The sequence below is a fragment of the Lissotriton helveticus genome, chromosome 8 (assembly GCF_964261635.1).
Source record: "Lissotriton helveticus chromosome 8, aLisHel1.1, whole genome shotgun sequence".
Lineage (NCBI taxonomy): Eukaryota > Metazoa > Chordata > Amphibia > Caudata > Salamandridae > Lissotriton > Lissotriton helveticus.
This window is the reverse complement of record NC_136069.1, coordinates 1,559,401,037-1,559,425,242: the sequence shown is the minus strand read 5'-3', so window position 1 is coordinate 1,559,425,242 and position 24,206 is coordinate 1,559,401,037. Positions and strand designations below refer to the sequence as shown.

The window sequence follows — 24,206 nt, the reverse complement described above, 5'->3', positions numbered from 1 at the left end:
AATGGAGACATTTTGCCTGCTTTCTCACTTTGCTCCAAGGGAAACCACACATCTTGGGAACTTTACAATTCCCAAAATATGGGGAAAGGGCATGCAAATATGGTCAGTATACCTTTTGTGGACAAACGTTATGAAGGCCTAAGAGAGATCAACCCTAAATGTCAAAAAGGGCTGAGGTCTCTAGATGGAAAAGGGTTAGCAGCAATAAGGTTAAATATATACATTCACAGAAAACATAGCTTGGGCTTTCATAGCAAAATCCGAGAACGTATCCATCACTTAACATTACTTCAAACTCAGCTTCAATTGTTTTGCCACCAAAACACCCTGATCTTCACTCTAACCTCATAATCTCACTCTTTAGCTTTTTCACATCTCCACTGGTGGCATTCTCAATAATTGTGTTTGTGACACAATCTTTCACACACAAAACTTTTTCCTTCACTTCACATGCCTCAAAGTCAACTTCCCTCGACTCTGAGAACCATCTAATTTCATACAACCCATCTCTGCTTAACAATACTTCACATCACTCTTCACCTTAATATCTGGCAACTATGGTCCCACAGCAGACTCCACAGGACTTGCACAGACACTGCAATTATGACTGTTAAACTACCACTAATTTACTTCTTGAATGTCCACCTCTTTCCTAGTCTTAATCAACCACAGACAGACATCCGACACAAACCTCCTCCTTTTTATTTATTTAAAAGCACTCGCACCCATTACAGATGATGGTGTAAACCATTGCAACCCAATGTGATCCGTCATCTCTTTATTCCATGCAACATTTGATGACAAAGCTAATTACATGCTCGCCTGATTAAACCTCCCCACTGGTCCATTCCCTTGCGGATTGTGTAAAGACAGGTGGCCCAATCTGCAAACTGCATTTTGTAGCATGAGAAGCAATACTAAATTAGTACTAATAACGCTATTCTTAAACGTACATGTGGAGACTACAGCCTCACCTATCTTTTCTATGTGGAGATGTCTGCGCTCTTAATCCAACAGTTTAGGGATTTAGGTATAAATGTAAGAGGGGCAAGGGGGAGTACCTGCAAAATGGGAAATGATTACTACAAAGTTGAAGTGGTTTAGTGAAAAGTAAGGAGGGGTTTAGGGAAGGGCAAGCTGCTACAGACATCCATCCACAAAGCCTATTGTGACTCACTTCGAAAGGTACAACAGCCAGAAAGGTAAAAACCGTATTAGATGTACTCCATTTCAATCCGGGAGTGATTCCAGAACCACACGGCCAATCACAGATACTGCAACACACTCCCATAGAAAATAATGGAGGCAGGGACTTAAAATTGCACCCTGTAGCAAATATGAAATAAATACAATTATTTCGTTTTTTTAAAAATATATATTAAAAATGTTTTAATGTTAACAAATTATATATAATTAATTATTTTAACGTTTACCAATAAGCCTAATTTAAAAATAAAATGTAACTTTTAAACTATTGTTAAAAAATTCAAACTAGTTTATACTAATTCTATGCAACTTTTAACAACATAGAATACATAATAAATACAAATATGGAGGGTGGGATTTTAATTTTCTTTATCTTTTCAAAAATATGTATAAATTCAATACATTTATTTTTATTAATTATTTAATACACATTTAATTTAATAAGGTAGTGTGTGGTAATATTTTACTTAGTTTTCAGTTTATAACAAATAATTTAAAACAATGTACAATTCTATTTTACATTAAAATATTTTAATAATTCAAAGAATAACTTTTAATAATTTTCCCCATACTTTCTTATAAGGAGATCTCTGCCATGGTGGCCGGGATCTCCACTTGCAAGTTAAATGTTACTAGTAGTAACTTTGCAGTTGTAAATTCAATCTCGGATGGCTCCACCCCTGAACTGAGACATCAATATAAATCTACACTGGGAAAGGGAGAGTGGCAACAACATTTTGATTTACATCCAAGTAGCAGTAAATATACACGTGAATACATAGACATATGGATATTGTGAATCAGAAGAAATGGTGATGCGCTTCACATTTTATTGTTATAATTATGTTCTCATGTCAGCAAACAATAGCTCCTATCCACTCTCCCCTGAATCTCTCACCTTGCCTGCTAGTCTGCCTAGCCCCCTGTCCTTTGTGCCCTTTGACTAAGCACGCCTTCGCCCCTTGTTGGGGAAAGATCCAATATTTATACTCTGGACTCTCAGCGTACCCGCTGAGAGAGTCCACTGCACCAAGGGAGCCACTCACAGCTGAGGTATGGTATTTGCCAAAACACTCCCTCTCCCCTTTTTCAGGAAGGATCCAGTATGTAGGCCTTGGAGTCTCAGATACCCCTCTGAGAGAGTCCACTGCGTAAAGGGAGCCTCCCGCAACAGAGATAGGGAAGTGATACCACTTCCCCTGGGATCACAGCTTACTGGACTTTGGACGTTGCTTTGACTCGTTGTGGGGATGGGAACAGGCTCACGGAAACGAACTGGGGGTAACGCTGGTTTTATTGATTTTAAGACTCGTCTGCGCTGAATTACCCTCCGGTAATAGGGAAGGGGGATTTCACTGTCCGTTTCCGCTGTTGAGGCTTTTTCTTTGCACCTCCCTACTCCGGTTCCTCTTCTCTCCCGGAGGCTTCTGGGACTGGTAGTCCGGTATGTAGGCGCGTCCTCTTCCAGCTCGGAGATCGGGTATGGGATGGAAGGAAGAAAATGGGACAGGTCTTAGTCCGGGTGTCATATATATATACAGTGATTAGGAAAGGGAGTGAGGGACACACGTGCACAGCAAAAACCCTCTGGCCGGAATGTGAGCGACGGTTTGGTGAGGGGGGGGGGGGAGGAGGGTAGTGCAATGGATAGCCGTGTGAACTTCTCAATGAGGTTTAGCCCACTTACGTCCCGCCCAGCCCGCAAAGCGTGACCATACCTGCGAGAGCCACACTTCCCTTGAAGTGTGGCTGGGCGAAGCGCCTTTTCGTTGGCCTCCTGGCTTGTCGCTGCCGTCGTCTGCTCTCACTCTAGGCTCTTCTCCTGTCCACTCCTCCTCCTCCTCGATGGTCCTGGCTCGCCTCAGATCTTCTCTTCTCCTGGCCTCCACTCCTCGCCGTCGCACTCCTCGCCTCTCCAAACTCCTACTCCGCCTCCGGGTGATGAACACACCTGTGTGTGTTCTTTGCAGGGTTTTACCTTGGGTTTGTGGGCGGGGCCTGCCTCGGGTTCCGCCCAATTAGAGAAACGGGGTTCTTCCTGGCGGTCGAATTGGGTTCGAACTCGAGTCCGGATGCAACAACCTCATCTATCTTCCAGTTCTCGGTCTGCTGTTCGGAGAAAGGTAAAAAGTCATTGTCTCTCATGGCGTCATCCGGGTCCCCCTTGTCACACTCGTCTACCGGGTTGTGTCCCCGACGCCCTTCCCCTCCTCTTTCCATGCGATGTCCTTCACCCTCCCCTCCTCTTTCCTGCCTTCATTACCGGTCTACTTCCCCAGCTCCTTCCCCCGTCCTCTGAATCTTTACCCTCGCTTGCTTTTCCCATTACGTATTTGTGCTTATTGTTTATCTTGACCTCACAAGTAACTATGTTGCCATGCTCTAATAACTGTGTAACCTTTGTAACGATGTAACCTGTAACTATGAACTGATGCTCATGTAAAGCGCTCTGATACCTCCGGGTCTAGCCAGCGCTATATAAAACCTTTAAAATAAAATTTTTAAAAAAGAGGCAACTTTAAGCAACAATCAATCATCACTAGCACAACCTCACTGGCAATATCTGAAATGGGCCCACTATGTATGTGAAGAGCTATCTTCTGCCACAGTTTCTCTGCTCTTTTTAAAAATAACACAGATCCAATGCGCGTCCTGGCCCATAGTGACTACTTCCACATTCATCACAGCCTCACCTTTCTATCAATTGATTGTCCATACCAGGCCAAAAATAAAACTCTCTCACTAACGTATTAGTGCTTGGCATACCACCATGACCGCGGTGCGTTGCCTTCAACTCTTTTTGAAATCACAATAACTATGCACCACATTTATCTTCCGAAACCTCCACAGACAAACTCTGTGGGTGCAAAGATTGAGATTTAACCTTAATTTAGCTTGAGAGTTCCAACCCAACACTTGAAACCCTTCTTCAGCAATGTATAATTTCCCCATCAGCTTATCTACCTTTAAATTCACGTTCCTGTTTAAAATATCCCAATAGGGGGCACATATACTACAGGGCAAGGCACACCACCTGCAATGCATCACTCACTGAAACAGAGAACCTAGACCGTGGTGCACAGTGTTGATGGGGCTAAGGGAACCTTGGTTCATCTACTGTGGGATTGCCCTCGACTCCATTTGTACTGGACACAGGTAATCGATGAGATAGACTCCCATCTCAATACGCAAATACCGAGATTCCCCTCCTTTACCTTGTTAGGCTTCCCCAACCCTCTCACATACCCCTTGAAATCTCGACGGGGGAAACAGATAGGTCTGGCTCTCGGGCCGCTGTACAGAACATTCTATCACATTGAGGTTCAACACACGAGCCCACTCCCTTGGGATGGTTGCATCGGCTATGGAATATACTTGCCATGGATAAGATATCCTTGACGCTTGCTAACCAAGGTGCATCCTTTGGGAAATGACGACGCCCTTACCCATCTCTTCTTTCACAGGATTTTAGGGAATTGACATGCCCCAAGTATCTCCGCCTCCTACGATTGTTGGGGACAGACCCCAGTGCCTAATCATTTGTGACTCTGAAATGTGTTTGATGCGTGTTCCTGCACTCACTGGAATATGCAACATGAGTCTGGGGAGGGAGTTGGGATGGGATAGGTTTCTTTTGATAATCAGGTACCAAGAAAGCATGAATTCGTGTTTGACTCCGTGACATATTGATGCACCCGTAATACTGTCTTTGGCATTGTATGAAATAAAGAGATATGAACCATAAAATATCCCAATAACCCCAACATTTGGTGTCATTAATGGCCCAACACAATCCTCTAAACAGTGACTTAAAACGTCTTTCCAAATAATGCTAAACCTTGAATATGTCATCAGCTTTAACACTTTGCCCCTTCTCCCATATTTACTTTAGACAGCCAGACAGTTTAACTCTCACCACCAAAACTCTCACCCCATCCTCTTCTCCCACAATGCCCAAATCTACTGATGCAACCATGCTTTTACCACCTATACCTCCATTTAATGTTGGCAGTGTGTGTTTTATACCAGCATATATGCGCAAAGTGTCCACAAAGCTCACATTTCGAACACTCTCCCCAAAGCAGGACTAGATGGAGATACAACTGTTCATGCTACTGCTACACCTGAAACATTGTATTTCTTTACATTAGTTTCCTTCTTAAAAGCACTTGTTACCAGGGGGCCCCAACCCACCCACTCCAAGGTACTTTAAGAGCATCATCCCTTCCTTTCTTCCCCCACTTGGGGTGTTGTTTACCCCTTTATTTGTTAGAAGTTCGAGATATACTCCCTTTTCTCTCCAGGTTACATATTAAGAACATTCAGAGATGAATACAGGTATACCTTTTCGGATAGACATAACTGAACATTAATCACCCAGTCTTTTCATTAGTGACAGACCCACGTGTATCTCTGGTCTTAACGTGCATTTGCAGTGGGGCTTCTTTAGCAGAAGCAATATACTACTATATTCCCTGCTAGGGACGCAACACATATTTCTCCTAATCTTTTCAGTCTCCCCCCACTTTTAGATTTGGGTTACAATGTATTGTCTATGTCTTGCAGAATTTTAATGCTGTATGCTGCTACCTGTGACGGACTTTGGTTTTAATTTTTTGGCTGTATATCTCCTAATCGTTTGATTTCCTTGGTTTTCATTATATTCAATAAACAAATTTGAAAATAAAAGCACTTGTTATACACCATGCCACATATCTCACACTCTTGCTTGTCCTTAGGTGTGATTTGTATCCACTTAGTTAATTGCTTCATGCCCTTAGTTACAATCACATCACTAAGAACGGAATTCTCACCGCCCACAGCCTCTCTTAAATCCTACAAATATTTGTGGAATCTTACAAATATTTATGCGTGCCATTATGTGATCTCTCTGTAAGAAGAGTGAATTACAACCCTCAAGTCCTCACCGCGGCTACAAACCCATCCAGCAGCTGTTCCTCCACTTGGTGTCAAATATATAGTCTATGCTGCTTCAAAACCAAACTAATCTTTTGTTTAATGTGCACTTATTACTTTCCAATTGTCACTTCAAACTCGTCTAATTCATTACTACTTCAGTACAAACAGAACTGCCAAAACATGTTAGGAATGGCAGAATAAAAGACAGAATCAGCAGTCACTAAAACAGGTCACTTGACAAACTTTGGAGGTTCCTGCACAGGAGGAACTCATGCTGGAGTGTGTTGCATGTAATCAACATAGTGTTGCCACCAGAGCTGCTCTCTGCTCCAATTTAATTTCACCTAATACAGCTTTGCCTCAATATCTGACTCGTAATGATGGCAAGCAGCCAATGTTACACACAAACCACAAACAAGGTGGTAAAAGGCGGTTACGCACCCTCTAGAACAATGGAGTTGCCACATACAATATCCTGCTCTATTCTGGCTCAATACTCTGCTTTTTGCCTGTGTGGAAATGGGTATTCCAGCAGAAAGTTCTCTCAAGTTTACTAGTTAAACAAAGAAATAAGCTTTCCAGAGACCAGGTATCAACCTGCAAACTTTATGCAATTTATTATTTATGCAGAGTTCTACATGGTAGATCAGCATTGCAGACAAAGAGACACAGAGAAAACAGGCAATAACACATTTTTGTTATAAAAGTTCTGTCTGTACTATTTTTGTGATCACTACACAGAGTCAGTTTTCCAGAAGCATGTACAAACGTGTTGTCTTCACATAACCACTCAACACAGAATGGGCTAAACATCCTCCAACAACAGGTCATGTGACTTGGGCCATCAGTCCCTCTAATTCTGGTCTGGCCTTGAACCTCATCTGGTAGTCTGCTTCTGTGTGCTGTAGACGTGAGAGACAAATGTATGATTATTCCGTGCAAAGGTTCAATAAATACACAATTTAAGTATGTTTTATCATTCAGTACAACATATTATAGCATTATGTTCTTCGGGGAACTTCCAATACATAGGTGTAATATCTTCATATAAAGGTCTGACACTAATTTTAATATCACAGTCAGGTTCTGATGTCAGAGCTCGCCTGTAATAAGAAAATTAAATTACATGTAACAATTTATAGGAGGTAGCTAGACACGTCCCAACATTTATGCTAGCACTACTGATTTACAGCTCCTCCTCCTAATAACAAAGAAAAATGGCAGGTCTTTGTGGGACAGTACTCGGTTTGCTCTCGTTTTACCAAAGACTGCAAAAGTTCGAAGAAATGCTAAAAGAAAATATGTTGGCAATAGTGACACAGATGGTGGAAAATATGCCTGTATATTTCCAAAGTTCAGGCAGCGGGGTCTGCCAGTAAATATGAAATGGAAATGGCACATTTTAACACAGTACATTTACAACCTATATCATTCAAAATATGGCTTAGATTTCATATTTTCTAAATTAGATTTTATTTTTATTTATATATATATATATATATATATATATATGTGGCAAATGTACTGCAAAAACAGGTTTACCTTTCCACAATAATATGGTCACATTTAATCTATTGCTATACTTAGTGTTCACAGTGGGACCTAAAAAGGTCTCAAGATTCCCGAAAACTACAACAGGCAATCAAAGAACTACACACTTGTCAAGGAATATTAATATCCAACCATGTCTCAGCCATACATCCTAAACTCCTCTATGCATCTTGCTACAAAAAGGCATTAAAGTTGCAATGCCTATTGTCCATGGGTTTAACTAGAATAGCTCAGCAGCGCCCTGGGGGCAACTTTCTTCAAAGGAAGTGCGAAGCAGCATTTATATAATGTATAAAAGATTATCAGGAATTACCTCCTTAACCTGTAGCTGGACTCCTTCAGGCTGATTTCTCTGCAGAATCTCGAGGAGAATAGGAGCCAACGTTGAACTCAAATGACTGATCTGAAAATGGAATACAAAATAAAGGCATAGTACTACAAAAATAATGTGAGAGCTTTAAAGTCTGATGTACATTATTATGCAAAAGATAGCAAGCTTAGGTTTTGATTCCAACGCCTTTTACGCGCCAGAAAATGAAATATCAGAATTTAGAACAGAAAAGGCAATACAGACTCAATAAACAGTGAATATAAAAATGTCAAATAAAAGCACCTTTACTTTAGTGCTTTTAGATAATATACATTTTAAATGAGATATTGGGATAGGCTCTCCTGAACTATGTAGGACAGAGTCCCTTGAAGGGCATGGTAGGAGCATTTCCTTTTCCTAGATACTGGCTTGCCTCTGCCCTGTTTTGAACAAAAAGACAAAGAACAAGGGTCAAGGCTGATCTGCATATGTCTGGTTCCAAATTGAGGTGTCATGGTGGGCGAAAAACAGTGGATTGGGATGCAGCCCGAGCGATCACCAGTTGCTGAGCTTAATTCAGGCATTCCATCCGTCACTTTGTTTTTTGATGCTCTTGAACAAAAAAGACGCACCTGATGGGTTTCAAGGCAAGTTGGGGTACCACAGTATCTGGGACTTGGGCGGCTCAGCACAATGATCAGTTCATAAAATGTATTCTGTTGATAGTCACACGCTGCAGGAGATTTAGTTCTCCACAAACACTCATACAGTCCTTGCTGATCGACCAACCCCTGATCCCTATTAACAGTATTGAGGTCTTGCCATTCTACAATTTCAAAGCCAATCTTTTTTTTGGTCATGCCAAATTCAAATTTTAAGCTTTAGGATATGTCAAAACTCTCTTGTAATTGTTTTGTAGACATTGGTGATTATTACATTTCTTCTACCTTTTCTACGATCATCGTTTGTTACATCAGCCATTGGTGGCATGTCCGTCTTAAAGTTCACTTTGTTCTCCTGCCTGGTTACATGCATCATGTTTCCAGCACAAATTAGTGGAGCCAAGCTAGGCTACGTTGATCACACTTATCTGGGTATTTGTTTATGTGGCTTGTTTCCAGTAGAGAATGCTTACTCTTTCTCCTGTAGAGGAGCCTGGTGTCTCAGTCTGCATGTTCTTTATATGCTTCCTTGCAGTAATGTCCACCTTTTCTTTGTCAGTCCAACACTTTCTATGGAGCTGAGCTCTAAGCCATTCATGGAAAGATTGTAAAGATTGAGAATTGCCCTTTGTCGCTATTTGAAGGATTCAGAATTGCTACACCTATTTATTTCACCGATGATAAATTCTGCATCAATATCATGAAAAGCTACTCCTAGTTCTCTCACAGTAAACTTCTTTGCACATTGATTCAACCTCACCTTTTTGTGAGAAATAAAGAGGGATATCCAGCAGGCCAGTCCCCTTTCGCCAAAAATATTTGGATGGAAACAGAACCCATGGGGTTAGGATTACAAACTGGCGTGAGTAAATGAAGAATAAAAGTGGTGGACACTAGGCATGTAAAATCTATGTATGCAGACAATGCACTGGTCTATTTGAGCCAACCAAGAATACCAGTTCCCAGCTGCTTAAAGAACTAGATAGATTTATGAAGGCATCTGGCCTACAAATTAGTATAAATAAAAGTAAACAGTTTCCTCTGGGAGGGGCAAGGAGACTCCCAGCTCAAGATTATCCAAATCTGGGACTCCAGTGGGAGCTAAACAGGTTACAATATCTGGGAATATAGGTTATGGATGGAATGCGTGAATAATCTCAACAAGGGCATGATTGGCCGGACCGGGCATCAAGCGTTTCCCAGGAGGCTGGAAGGGTGGGGCAGATTTTGCTGCGGTACTGCAAAATCGGTCCCCAGTAACAAAAGCAGGAAGAAAGCATTTTCAGCCTCCAGGGGCCAGTCCAAGAAAATTGCAAGGGCTGCTTTTGGTTCCCAGTCCGGCCCTGATCTCAGCCACTGGTAACTGCTTGGGTCGCATCCCAGTCCATCGTTATTTTGCACACCATACGACCTCAGTTTGGATCCAACCATATGCAAATTAGGCATGTCCCCGTTCCAATGGGAACATTCCAGCCCAAGCTACCAGGACAGGTCTTCCCTGAACAAGAACACAAGCAAACCAGGAGAGGTTACGCCCTTATTAAGTGGTGTTATATCAGGCTTTTTATGCCTTATTTGTTACAACAAGTAGGTAAAGTATTGGAGAGGGTAGTAACGAAACTCCTCAAAATGCCACCATTTGCAGCAGATATGTATATCTGGATCTACAACCTTTCAAATTTATTGGGGAATATAAATCCATAACCTAATTGAAATAGTTGCAGACGCAAACTAATGGGTGATTTGTGCACTTAGGGAACATTCCACACATTTCAGGAAGAACGAGAAGCTTTGGACTAGGTCACTTCCTACTGTACACAAAGCTAGCTAACACAGCTTGAACAATTTGGTACCGCATCCCTACTGTTCCAAAACCCTCGGAAGTAATGACAGCAATGCTTGGCCTCAAACAGGAAAAGGGCTGGTTTCCAATCTATATAGGACATTAAAAACCTTGACTCAGAGTTAGAGCACAATGGGAGAGACAAGAGCCAACTGATGACAGTGAAGGGGGGGGGGGGGAAAGAATGCCCAAGCATGAAAGGGAAAGCAAGTAATGCAAGGTTTAAATTGGCACAATATTATGCATTGAAAAGAATATATCTAGCACCTGCAAAGTTGGGAAGAGTAAACCCAGGTCAAGTAATAATATGAGTACCACAACATGCCCTAGATGAAGGAAAATGGACAGGATTTTTGTATAAGATGTCGGAGTGTAGACTAATAGAAAAATACTGGAAAGACGTGTTGGACACCATAAATCCGGCGACTTCCATACCATAAAGAAAAAAATTAAATACAAATCTTTGATGCTTGTGGCAATAACTAAGTATGGCAAAGCTATACCTTGGGAAAGCGCACAGGGACCAACAGTGAAGGTGTGGATGAAGGATATGCAGGAATGGACAATGATGGAGGAGGGATGAAAAACTAGCAGAGGATTTAATAGAATGGGCAATGTTGTTCCAATGCATGACCGAACCACCGAATACGAAGACTCCCTGAAACAAATCAAGTCAACGTGATTATGGGAACGGAAGGGACTGGGAATGCAGAACCTCTCGCACAGCAGCAGCAAGAACCCAACTGAAACTGGCACTACAAATAATATCAATATTTGGGAAGAGAATAGCGGGGCACATAGCACCACGCAGGTGCGTGGCGGGAGTCAGGGAGAGTCAACAGTAAACTTATATTGAGATAACTATGAAAACTACTCTACATGGTCCCTTATTTCTAAAAGCAATCGAAATAGGAACTTTCAAGAGACTTAAAAGCATTGTGCCAGCCAGCAGTTGTAGGTAAACGTTGTATCCATTAAAAAAAAATAAAAATAATAATAATAATAAACACATTTGAACCATAAAATGATAGGACAATTTATCATTTAAACTCCAAAGAACTGACCTGCAATGAGACAAGGCAGGGCAATGCATCCCGAGAGGCAAGTTGAACATAAACCTATTCTTTTATTTAGCTCAAGCTTGTTGATCCTTCAAGTCTATACAATGCGGGGACTGAAAGTTGGAGTAAAGCTTTCATCGGGAAAGCTAGTTGGAAGACCGGGAGCAAATTGCAAAATCCAGCTTTATTGACCATACACAGTAAGGTCTGGGAGAAGCATATGAAGTTCCTCCATTATTTTCTAGCTGAGAAACAGCATGTCGAAATGGTACACAAGAAAATTCAACCTATAAAGAGGCACCTAAATACACAGATAAGGTAACCACTAAAACCTGCTGCAGACAGGAATGAATATTTGAGGCAATAAAATAACTAATAAGGATGTATCAGAAATCAGTGTCGGAGCCAAAAAAAGAAATCCATGAGCAGGATATCGGATGGCTGAATATCTGTACAGAAGGAAAGTTCCAAACATTTTGGGCATATATTAGTACTGTAGTAAAAATAGCTGGGCTGGATGAAGGAGCAAAATGATATGCCCAGATTCTTTTGGATAAATTAGAGGCTTGGGCGTCAGGTGATAATGTAATTCCAAAGTACCAGACAGGATATAAATTGAAAAAATTTTTAAGAGGTTCAATATATTGTCCCTAGTCAAAATGTTATGTGGCACGCTAGATTTATGAATAGGGGTTAATAACATGTAGCATACATGATCTGCGCTCTCCTGATCTGTCACTGTGTAGGAATCCCCATGCATCTATGGATTTTTGTCCTGATGCATATTAATATCTGGTTATTGTAAGGAGACACAACGACGTACTAAAGTCAACTCCTTTTTTCTGGGTATTGCGCCACCAGTGCTGGGTGTTGCTTATATAATCTGGCAGCCCCTCAGCCAAGAATCAATCTTTGACCTAAGAAGTGCATATTGACTGCTGATATCAAATGCTTACGTGTATTCAAATCACTAATGGAAAATGACTGCATATGTTGCTCGGTATGCTAAAGCTCAGCAATAGTCACAAAATTCGACCATTCACAAAACACTACAAGACTTCTCCTATTAAAGCGAAGACTAAACACATTAGACTACATCTAGTACAACAACGCTGCCTGGGGCCCTGGCAAAGTGTTCAATTGAGTCATCCTGAACAGAATGAAGAAACAATTCAAGCAGACTGGATTCCGCAAAGATAAATCCTGTACAGACCAGATTGCAACACTGCACATCATGATTGAGCAGTCGATGGAAAGGAGCTCTCTCCTCCATGTCAACTTCATCGACTATGAGTAGGTATTTGACAGCATGGACAGAGAGACCCTTTGGAAACTCCTCTGCCACAATGGGGTGCCAAATTAACTCTCAGGAATCATCAGGAACTCTTACAAAGTAATGGCCGGCAAGATAGTCCATGGAGGACAACTCACAGAAGCCTTCTAAGTGAGGACAGGAGTCTGCCAGGGTTGTTTGCTTTTGCCTTTTCTCTTCCTGCTGGCCATTGAGTGGATAGTGAAGACATCCACAACAAGAAGAAATGGGATCCAGCTTGACGACCTGGACTTTGCAGACGACCTGGCCCTACTCTCCCATACCTATCTGCCGATTTAAGTGAAGACTGACAAGGTGGCAGCCACATCAGCACAACTTGGCCTCAGGGGGAAAACCAAGATCCTGAAGGCTAACAGTGCCAGCACAACTGTAGTCATGCTTGCAGGTGATGCGCTGGAAGAGGCGGAGGCCTTCACTTAACTGGGCAGTGTCACAGAAAAGCAGGGTGGCACGGGCACCATCAAGGCAAGCATCGGCAAAGCAAGGGCTGCCTTTATTCAGCTAAAATAGATCTGGAGCTACAAGGACCTAATACTGCAACCCAAGATCCAGCTGTTTAGCAAAGTAAAATTAGTACTATGTGGAGCAGACACTTGGAGAACAACAGTGACCACCACCAACAAAGTCAAGACCTTCATCAACACCTGCCTGAGGAAAATCCTCCAAATCCACTGGCCAAACACCATCGGCAAAAACGACCTATGGCAGCAGACTTTCCAACTCCCTCCTCATGAAGAAATCATGAAAAGATGCTAGGGCTGGACAGGTCAAAGCCTTTGCAAGCCCGCGTCAAACACTGCAAGGCAAGCCCCGACTTGGAACCTTCAAAGGAAAAGAGGAGGGGCAAGAAGCACCCGGCACCGGCACCGACACCTCGATGCTGACTGCAAGGAGATGGGTTAGACCTGGAGTCAGATTGAAAGAATAGGACAGAGGTGGCTGGAGAGTCCTGGTTGATGGCATGGTAGTAGGCATAAGTAAGTATTACAAAAAAACTCTTAATATACGTGTAAAATCTTACTTTTGTCCACTCAGGCCTGATGCTTTTGCATATCAAGGTACCTTCAACCTACTCATAATATTTCGTATATGCTAATCGTCTTCCTGCTCTCCTACGATCAAACTGAATTCTGTAAAAGCACTATCATCCATCATATTAGGACATTTGTATCTTGCTTATATCTTAGAGGAGCTTTGAATTAATGATATTCCTTTACCCTTGAATTATGTGTGAAATTCTCCAATCAGCTTTATGGAGTACTTAGATGTTAAACTTCTGGGGTTGTTTTTTCAATCCACATTCTGCTGATTAAGAATAGATAGATGGGGTGTTCAATTTAGGAATTGTTCCCTCCTTGCACCTTTTTCATATGAGGTTATACTTGTGGTCTTTCATGTGAAGCCTCCAATGGAGTAAGCAACCTTTGATCCAACTCAACCACGGAATTATATCCCCTCTGATCGGGCGCTAGAAATGGATAGTGATAAGCATGCTGTTTAGCAACTTTTACCAGGCCACCTGCATCTTGGAGCACAGTATAGGCAAGCAATGGAATCTAATCTAAACCTTATAGAAACGATCCTTGTCTGGCATCTGCCAAAATTAGGTAGGTTTCACAAAATGTCCCTTCCTTGTGGGGTGCCAGAGGGGTCATCCCTTAGCGCCACCATCTTTAATATCTATGTTGGCTTGCTAGCAGCCCTGATAAGATCATTTGGGCTCCAATTAACATCCTATGTGGACGACACACAAATTGTGTTGGCCCTACAGCGACTCAAAGACGTGGAAGCTGGCTTAAGATGCCGAGACTGCATCAAAGCCATTGCCGGCTGGATGTCCTCAAACTGCCTGAAGCTAAATGCAGGCCAGTCAGTCAGTCAGTCAATGAACTTTATTCGGTATTTAAAAAATACCATAAAAGTACATAAAATGGTTCACACATTAAAAATAAATTTCAAGGGTCCCATACATATACATTTCGTCTCCATATATACTCATTCTCCCATTGAAGTCCTCAACCGTACAGCAATCTTGATAAAATTCATTATACAAAACAGCGTGTAGGGGTCATTGGCCTTTTGTAAGCACAACAAAGAAAGCTTGGCACATTTAAACGTTCATGTTGGACAGGCCCCACGAAGGGCTCGCTCCCTCCCCGCATGACAGGGCCCAGACACCGGCTCTCCGGGTGCTACCCGCAGAAGCAACCCGCAACCCGTCCCCTCCGGGACGCCTGCTCCCGGATATCTCTGTGCCACGGGCCCGGGCCCCCGGCAGCCCCATTGCCCGGCCCAGCCGCCATCTTGGACACTGCACCACGCGGCCGCGTGGCCTCAGCTCGACCCCAACCCTGGGCCTGGCCAGGCCCCGACATCCCGGCACCACCATCCACTCGGGAGGTGAACGGACCACTTGGCAGGTTAATGGGAGAAAGAAGGGTCGATGGCTCTCCCCCGCCAGGTGCCGATCGCCCCCAGCCTCCCCGGGCGCTGGCTCCACCCCCCTGCTGGGTGTCTGGACTCCCTCATCCCGGACCTCCCGACCTCCCAGTGCGAGGGTCCGGACATCAAAGGGCGCCAGACCTATAACTGAGGCAGCCCCAGAGCAGGAAGGCAGTTGTATCCTGGAGTCGAGAGACACCGAGAAGAACTCATCCTTGACGGACTGCTGGCGCTGCCGCAGCCCTGCCTTGTGAACTATCGTCCTGCCTGCTGGCGCTGCCGCGGCCTTCTGCAACCTTCATCCTCGTGGGACCTGCTGGCGCTGCCGCGGCCCGGTACAACTTCCATCCTCGTGGGACCTGCTGGAGCTGCCGCGGCCCGTTGTAACCGTCATCCTCGTTGGGACCTGCTGGCGCTGCCGCGGCCCGTTGCCACCTACGACCTCTTCGGGACCTGCTGGCGCTGCCGCGGTCCGACCCGTCCGAACGCCGAGCTCGAGGATTGTGAGCTACCACCGTTTCACCTCAGTACCCGTAGGTACCAAGACTGTCCCGCTACCCCCTTTCCCTACTAGAGACTAGAATTGAGAGGATCATCGTGTCCTGATCTCCTTGTATCGTACTACCTTACTCAAGAACTACCTATAAAAGGTGTTAATCTGATCTTCGTGTGGTGTCCATCTGTGGGGGGGAAGTTACTTGTCTGTACGATTGCTGGAGACGGCCCTCACCGGAGGCCTCTCCCCTTGTGCTCGGCCGACCCTCCAGGTCTCCGTCTAACATTGGTGGCAGCGGCGGGATCCGAACCAACGCGTAACCGTACAGAGAGTAACTCACCCTACGACTAATCCACAATGACGACCAGAGAGAGCGGATCTGCAGAGAAATTTCAGATGGAAAAACTGGAAGAGTACAACCACCGAGAGCTAAAACAATTTTGCATAGAACTAGGCATTGCTACCACCGGTCTGAGCACGAAAGAGGACTTCAAACACGCCCTAGAATCCTGGGCAGAGACAAATACTGCCGGACCCCGGGACCCCGAAGCCCCGGAGACAAACACCACTCTGACGGAAGAAAGGAGAACGGATCTCTCCCCGGAAGAGATCCGAGAACAAGAGAAAAATAGACTACACGAGTTAGAGTTGGCACGGCTCAAATTAGATGGAGAATTGAAACTGGCAGAACAAAAGATGAACTTAGAACACTTACGGCTCCAAGAAGAGCGAGAGGAAAAGCAGAGACAGAGAGAACTTGAAGAAAAAAGACTGGCATACGAACACGAGTGCAAGCTAGCGGAGATAGAAATGCGCAAACAGAACAAAGACCTAGGGGTGCCCGAGCAACCGCGCCCCCCAGGTACTACCGAACAGAAGGTCCACATCCCCAAAGATGTGGTCCGTGAATATCATCGGAACGACGACATACAGCAGTGGTTCAAGGCCTACGAGATCGCCATGACTGCCCACCGGATCGCTCGAAGTGACTGGGGAGCCGGTCTATGGGGGAGATTCGTCAATGAAGGCCGTGATGCCCTGCTGCAGCTTCCGGACCATCAAATGACGTCCTATGACCACATGAAGGCCGCCCTCCTCAGTCGATATGGGCTGACGCCCGAGATGTACCGCCAGAGGTTCCGCAACTGCACCCGAATCCCGGGTACAACCTGGGTGGAATATGTGAACTATTTCAGCCGAGCCTTCGAGGGATGGATCAAGGGTAGCAACGTAACAACCTACGAACAGCTCTTCAACCTCATTGTGTGGGAACACCTCTCCAACAACTGCTTCGTCGAGCTCAGGCAGCACCTCCTCGACCGTAAATTGACTGACCCCCGGCAGCTCGCCGCCGAGGCTGACCGATGGGAGAGCACCCGAGTGACCCGGAGTGGGCCAACCGAGCCGAACAGAACCAACCAAGGTCAGCATCGTCCCCGAGGAGGAGGAGGAGGACAGGGCCGGGGCAGAGACGCCGTCCCGGCCGCTCCCGCAAACAACACCCCGCCCCCGGCCGGCCGGGGCAACCCCCCGATGCGCCCGGGGTTCCGAGCCAACGTTACGTGTCATCGATGCCAGCGAGTCGGCCACTATGCCAGTGACCCGACCTGCCCAAAGAACCAGACCCCCGGGCCCCGCCAGATGGCTGCCGCCGCCCTAGGAGAAGAGCAAGTCTCTGAAGAGCCTGAGGAGTACGAGCCGGAGCAGCCCGAGTGGGAACCTGCCGCCATGACCCTGGCCTGCCTAGGGGGAAGAGACCTGATCCCGCGGGCTCCCCTACCAGCCAACACCAGGAAGTACAGCCAGTGGGTGAACATAAATGGGCGTAAGGCCGAAGCCCTGCGGGACACAGGGGCCAGTGTGACGGCCGTCCGTTGTCACCTGGTGACCCCAGAACAAATCCTGCCAAACGTTCTTTGCCCCGTCCGATCGGCCGACAATTCGGAGAGCCTGTGTCGGATGGCCTGCGTCCCCTTCGAATGGGGAGGAGTGTCCGGTATGCTAAAAGTGACTGTCCGCGACGATGCCCCCGTGGACTGCCTCCTGGGGAACGATCTCGAGAGTTCCCCGTGGGCAGCCGTTGAAAGAAGAGAGCACCTGGGGATGTTAGGCCTCCCGGGCTGGGCGTGCGTAACAACCCGGTCCATGGCCGCCGACACCATCCATAGATCCGAAGAACCTGAATGGCCAGCACCTCCTCCCCCGATCGCTCTGGAGGGAGGCTCCATCCCTACCGACACCCCGGAACCAACCCAAGAAGAGCCCGCTCAGCCCCAAGACCTTTCGGACCTGGCTCAGTGGCGTCAGGAAGGGGGGCCCACCCAAGAACAATTCCGGCAAGAGCAAAAGACCTGTCCCTCCCTCGAGGGACTGCGACAGCAAGCGCTCGCCCAGAGCGCAGGAGACACCGCAGGGGCCCACTGGATCTATTGGGACAATGACCTACTGTACAGCGAATAAAGAATAGCGGAGCTGGGGGCCAGTCGAGTGCTGGTGGTGCCCCTCCGCTTCAGAGACTTCCTTCTGAACTTGGCCCATGATGTCCCCCTGGCTGGACACTTGGGGCAAGACAAAACATACAACCGCGTGGTGACTCACTTTTACTGGCCGAAAATGAGAAATGATGTCTCCACCCACTGCCGGTCCTGCCCGACCTGCCAGGCCAGCGGGAAGAGCGGCCGCAAACTCAAGGCACCTCTGCAACCATTCCCCGCGGTGACCACCCCGTTCGAAAGGGTGGGAATAGACATTGTGGGGCCCCTGGACCCCCGAACAGCACAAGGGCATCGATTCATCCTGGTCCTGGTGGACCACGCCACCCGCTATCCTGAGGCGGTTCCCCTTCGACTGTAACAGCACCAGTGGTAGGTCGAGCCTTAATGGGGATCTTCTCTCGAGTGGGCTTCCCCAGGGAAGTCGTCAGTGACAGGGGCACGAACTTTATTTCGAAATATATGAAATCCCTATGGCAACTGTGCGGAGTCACCTACCGATTCACAACCCCCTATCACCCGCAAGTAAACGGACTGGTCGAGCGGTTCAACCGCACTCTCAAGGGGATGATCATGGGGCTGGAAGAACCCCTACGCCGCCAGTGGGACGTGCTACTACCGTGCCTCCTCTTCGCCTACCGAGAAGTCCCCCAGAAGTCCCTCGGCTTCAGCCCCTTCGAACTCCTGTACGGACACCCTGTTCGCGGGCCCCTCAGCCTAGTTAAAGAAGAATGGGAAATGGCCCCCCTGAAGACCCCTCCAGACGTCTACAAGTACCTCCTGACCCTCCGCAATCAGACCCGGCGATTCAGAGAGATCGCCAAAGCCAATCTGGAGGCCAGTCAGGAGGACATGAAGAAGTGGTACGATCAACATGCCTCCTCCATCGAATTCGAGCCTGGCCAGCAGGTATGGGTGATGTCCCCCATCGAACCCTGTGCCTTACAGGACAAGTGGACGGGGCCCTTCAAGGTGATCGAGCGTAAGAGCCCCGTCACCTACCTCATCGACATGGAATCCCCCCGGAACCCCCTCCGGGTCCTCCACGCCAACAGACTCAAACTCCACTTCGTGCGCTCGGAGCTCAGCCTGCTGATGGCCACAGACAGTGGAGTGGAAGAGGACTCCGAGCCCCTCCCCGACCTACTGGGGACCGGGGAAAAAGATGGTTCAGTGGACGGGGTCCAACTCTCCGAGGCCCTGACCCCGGAGCAGCGCCAAGACTGTCGGGCCCTCCTGCTGCAATTTGCAAGCCTATTCTCCCTCACACCCGGGGTCACCCCCTGGTGCCTGCACGACGTGGACACGGGCGACAGTCCTCCTATCCGACACCGGCCGTACCGAGTACCAGATCGGGTACGCACCTGCATCCAAGAAGAAGTCTCCAAGATGCTCGCCCTCGGAGTCATCGAACCCTCGGACAGCCCCTGGGCCAGCCCGGTTGTACTGGTCCCCAAAGCTGCGGCCCCGGGCACCACACCCGAGCTCCGGTTCTGCGTCAACTATCGGGGTCTGAACGATGTCACCCGAACCGACGCTCACCCCATTCCCCGAGCCGACGAACTAGTTGACCGCATGGGGGCGGCCCGCTACCCAAGCATCTTCGACCTGACGGCGGGCTACTGGCAGATCGGCCTCACCCCCAGGGCACAAGAACGATCCGCTTTCTCCACCCCGGATGGACACTACCATTTCCGGGTGATGCCATTCGGCATGAAAAACGCTCCAGCCACGTTTCAACGACTTGTGAACCAGGTATTGGCGGGCCTCGAAGAGTTCAGCGCCGCATACCTGGACGACATCGCGGTGTATAGCCGCCACTGGTCAGACCACCTCCGCCACCTCCGAGGGGTCCTGCAGGCCCTCCAACAGGCCGGCCTCACAATCAAGGCCAGCAAGTGCCAAATCGGCCAGGGGTCCGTGACCTACCTCGGACACCAAGTGGGGAGCGGTCTGGTGGCCCCCCTCCAGCTCAAGATCGCTGCCATCCAGTCCTGGCGCCCCCCCCCCGTAACCCAAACCGAGGTCCGAGCCTTCTTGGGGCTCACCGGATACTATCGGCGGTTCGTGAAGGACTATGGCAGCATTGTTCGGCCCCTCACGGAACTCACATCCAAAACCAACCCAAAAACAGTCAACTGGACTCCCGACTGTCAAGCGGCCTTCGAGAGGCTGAAGGCCGCCATGTGCACCGCTCCTGTGCTCCAGGCCCCCAACTACAGCCGTGAGTTCATCGTCCAGACTGATGCCTCAGACCATGGCATCGGGCCGTCCTCTCCCAACTGAACCCCGAGGGAGTCGACCAACCAGTGGCCTTCATCAGCAGACGCCTCCTGCCCCGAGAACAGCGCTGGAGCACCATTGAGCGGGAGGCCTTCGCAGTGGTATGGGCCCTCAAGAAGCTCCGGCCTTACCTCTTCGGAACCCACTTCCGGGTACAAACAGATCATCGGCCCCTGCAATGGCTAATGCAAATGCGGGGGGAGAACCCCAAACTGTTGCGATGGTCCATCTCCCTGCAGGGGATGGACTTCACTGTGGAGCATCGCCCTGGCCACGACCACGCCAACGCGGATGGCCTGTCCCGCTTTTTCCGCCTCGACGAGGAGAGTCCCCAAGAGGATGGGTGACTCTCCCCGCCTTCAGCTGGGGGGGACGCATGTTGGACAGGCCCCACGAAGGGCTCGCTCCCTCCCCGCATGACAGGGCCCAGACACCGGCTCTCTGGGTGCTACCCGCAGAAGCAACCCGCAACCCGTCCCCTCCGGGACGCCTGCTCCCGGATATCTCTGTGCCACGGGCCCGGGCCCCCGGCAGCCCCATTGCCCGGCCCAGCCGCCATCTTGGACACTGCACCACGCGGCCGCGTGGCCTCAGCTCGACCCCAACCCTGGGCCTGGCCAGGCCCCGACATCCCGGCACCACCATCCACCCGGGAGGTGAACGGACCACTTGGCAGGTTAATGGGAGAAAGAAGGGTCGATGGCTCTCCACCGCCAGGTGCCGATCGCCCCCAGCCTCCCCGGGCGCTGGCTCCACCCCCCTGCTGGGTGTCTGGACTCCCTCATCCCGGACCTCCCGACCTCCCAGTGCGAGGGTCCGGACATCAAAGGGCGCCAGACCTATAACTGAGGCAGCCCCAGAGCAGGAAGGCAGTTGTATCCTGGAGTCGAGAGACACCGAGAAGAACTCATCCTTGACGGACTGCTGGCGCTGCCGCAGCCCTGCCTTGTGAACTATCGTCCTGCCTGCTGGCGCTGCCGCGGCCTTCTGCAACCTTCATCCTCGTGGGACCTGCTGGCGCTGCCGCGGCCCGGTACAACTTCCATCCTCGTGGGACCTGCTGGCGCTGCTGCGGCCCGTTGTAACCGTCATCCTCGTTGGGACCTGCTGGCGCTGCCGCGGCCCGTTGCCACCTACGACCTCTTCGGGACCTGCTGGCGCTGCCGCGGTCCGACCCGTCCGAACGCCGAGCTCGAGGATTGTGAGCTACCACCGTTTCACCTCAGTACCCGTAAGTACCAAGACTGTCCCGCTACCCCCTTTCCCTACTAGAGACTAGAATTGAGAGGATCATCGTGTCCTGATCTCCTTGTATCGTACTACCTTACTCAAGAACTACCTATAAAAGGTGTTAATCTGATCTTCGTGTGGTGTCCATCTGTGGGGGGGAAGTTACTTGTCTGTACGATTGCTGGAGACGGCCCTCACCGGAGGCCTCTCCCCTTGTGCTCGGCCGACCCTCCAGGTCTCCGTCTAACAGTTGACTGTTTTAAAATACCCACTAAAAATTTACGCCTTGGAACAGAATAAAATAAACATAATAATACAAAATGAAGGGTATCCTGCGGAGACCTATTGTCGCAGCCGCAGGTACCCTTCTGCTCAACCGTATGTGTAAAACTTGCAGGATTTGCCAGGATATGATGTAAAAGATTGAGCCTAAAACGAGTCATATAAAATCTTTCTTGGGCATTATAAAGTAGTGCTAAGTAGGGTTCCATCCCCCCTTCTGTTTTAAGCGCTCTGTAGGCCCGGACTGTTACTTTCGGTTCTTCTCTGCACGCCCTGTGAGCCACAGCTCGCTCCCTAAATATATTTTTCACTCTCACTTTGTCATGGGCGATGATTTCTTCTGGGTTATCGAAAAGGTTCAAGCAGCCCATGTCCTCCAGCGTAGACTTTATATATCTAAGCCACGGGATACTCATTCCCTTATCTCTTTTCAGGCAATCTAAAATAATTTGCCTGCTAAACGCTGCCTCATCATTAATCCAAATCTTTACCCAGGCTAAAAGTGGTCTGACCTTCATTAAATCTGCAATAAACTCCACCCCTAGTTCCTCGTGGACGATGAGGGCCGATGTGCATTGCGGGGTTTTCAAAACCTTTCTAAGGTATTTGTTTTCTTCAACTTGAATCTTTTCGGTGTTTACAAACCCCCACACTTCGGCCCCATAGGTCACTTTGAAACAATAGATAGATCTATAGAGGTTCATCACTTGTTCGGGCGACCACCGTCCCAACCTCCGCCCGTAATTCATTATTGCCCTGGTGGCAGCCACAAGTTTAGAGCAATATTTGGCAACTAACAGGTTAAAATTAAATAACCCGTCAAACAGTAGGCCCAGGTAAGAAAAGGACTGAACCCTGCCTATTTTATGGAGGCCTATCTTATATACGTAATTCGTACAGGCTTTAGCCCCTGCTGACATTACGTAGGATTTCTCCAAGTTTGCATGTAACTCAAGTGAGGACATGAAGCTGACAAACCCATCAATCAACTTCTGCAGGGCCTTCGGGGTGCGGGCTAACAGCACCGCGTCATCCGCGTACAACAAAACGGAAACAGGGCGAGAACCTATCTGGGCTGAGTCTGCTCCTAGTTTGCATAATTCCATGTCCAAATTATAGATATATAAGGAAAACAAAAAAGGAGCTAAAATACAGCCTTGCCTAACCCCGCTGTACACGGGAAGGGCAGTGTGCAGCCGCCTTCTGCACTAAAGCGCACTTTAGCAGATGTATTCCAGTGCAAAGCTTGGAGTATATTTACCAGATCTGGTTCCACCCCTAGTTTTGTCATCAGGGCCCAGAATTTCTCTCTATTGACATGGTCAAAGACAGCGGATAAATCCATAAACCCCAAGTACACTGCCTCTTTTCTTGCCATTGTGTACTTGGCCACCAAAAGGTATAGATTCAGGCATTGATCAGTCGTAGACCTTCCCTCCCTAAACCCATATTGTGTTTCAGTAATGATGTTATGTGTGTCAGCCCAGAACGTGAGATGATTCAACAATACGCGCTCCAATACCTTTGCAGTTACATCAATTAAAGATATCGGGCGGTAACATGGAGGATCGTCCCTGTTCATCAAAACATATGGATTCTATCAATGTGTGGAGGTGCAATATATTTATAAGGATTTTTTTCGGAAATTTTTAATTAAAGTGAAGTGATAGGCTCTCTCTTAAAGATGAAAAGATGAGAGCACATGTGCTTGTTTAAAATACCCCTCACACACTAAAAAAATCGGTTAGTGTCATGCTTCATCATAGGGGTCTTCCCGTCCCTATAACGGGGTGGGGCGTGCTACGACCAGACGGACTACGCGGGAGCACTATAAATGTGACAGAGCTATGTGTAGGTGTAGTGATGAAAAGTGGAGTGTAGGGATCTAACTAGTGAGTGCAAAAAATACAAAAATTAAAAATTCCCTGGCTAGTAGAACAAATACACTTTATTCGAGTCTCTGGCTGGGAATGTTAAAACAGGGGATGTAGGTAGAGCAATTACTGACTACCAAGTCGACATGTTTCATAGGCAGTCCCCTACTGCCTACTCATCAGGACCAAATCGTGATCCCTACTGTAAATAGCTCAGTTCT

General features: G+C 47.7%; 1 protein-coding gene across 1 annotated transcript in view; it reads right to left on the bottom strand.

Annotated features, from left to right (window-relative positions):
• Window positions 1-6,718: 6,718 nt before the first annotated feature.
• The window catches only part of MRPL48 (mitochondrial ribosomal protein L48), a 67,376-nt gene continuing 49,888 nt past the window's right edge, over window positions 6,719-24,206 (bottom strand). The window contains exons 7-8 of the mRNA XM_078656247.1: window positions 7,991-8,080; window positions 6,719-7,028 (exon numbers count right to left, since the gene is read on the bottom strand). Of these exons, the coding sequence (XP_078512373.1) occupies window positions 6,954-7,028; window positions 7,991-8,080 (165 nt within the window). The 3' untranslated portion in view covers window positions 6,719-6,953. The remainder of the gene's footprint in view (window positions 7,029-7,990; window positions 8,081-24,206) is intronic.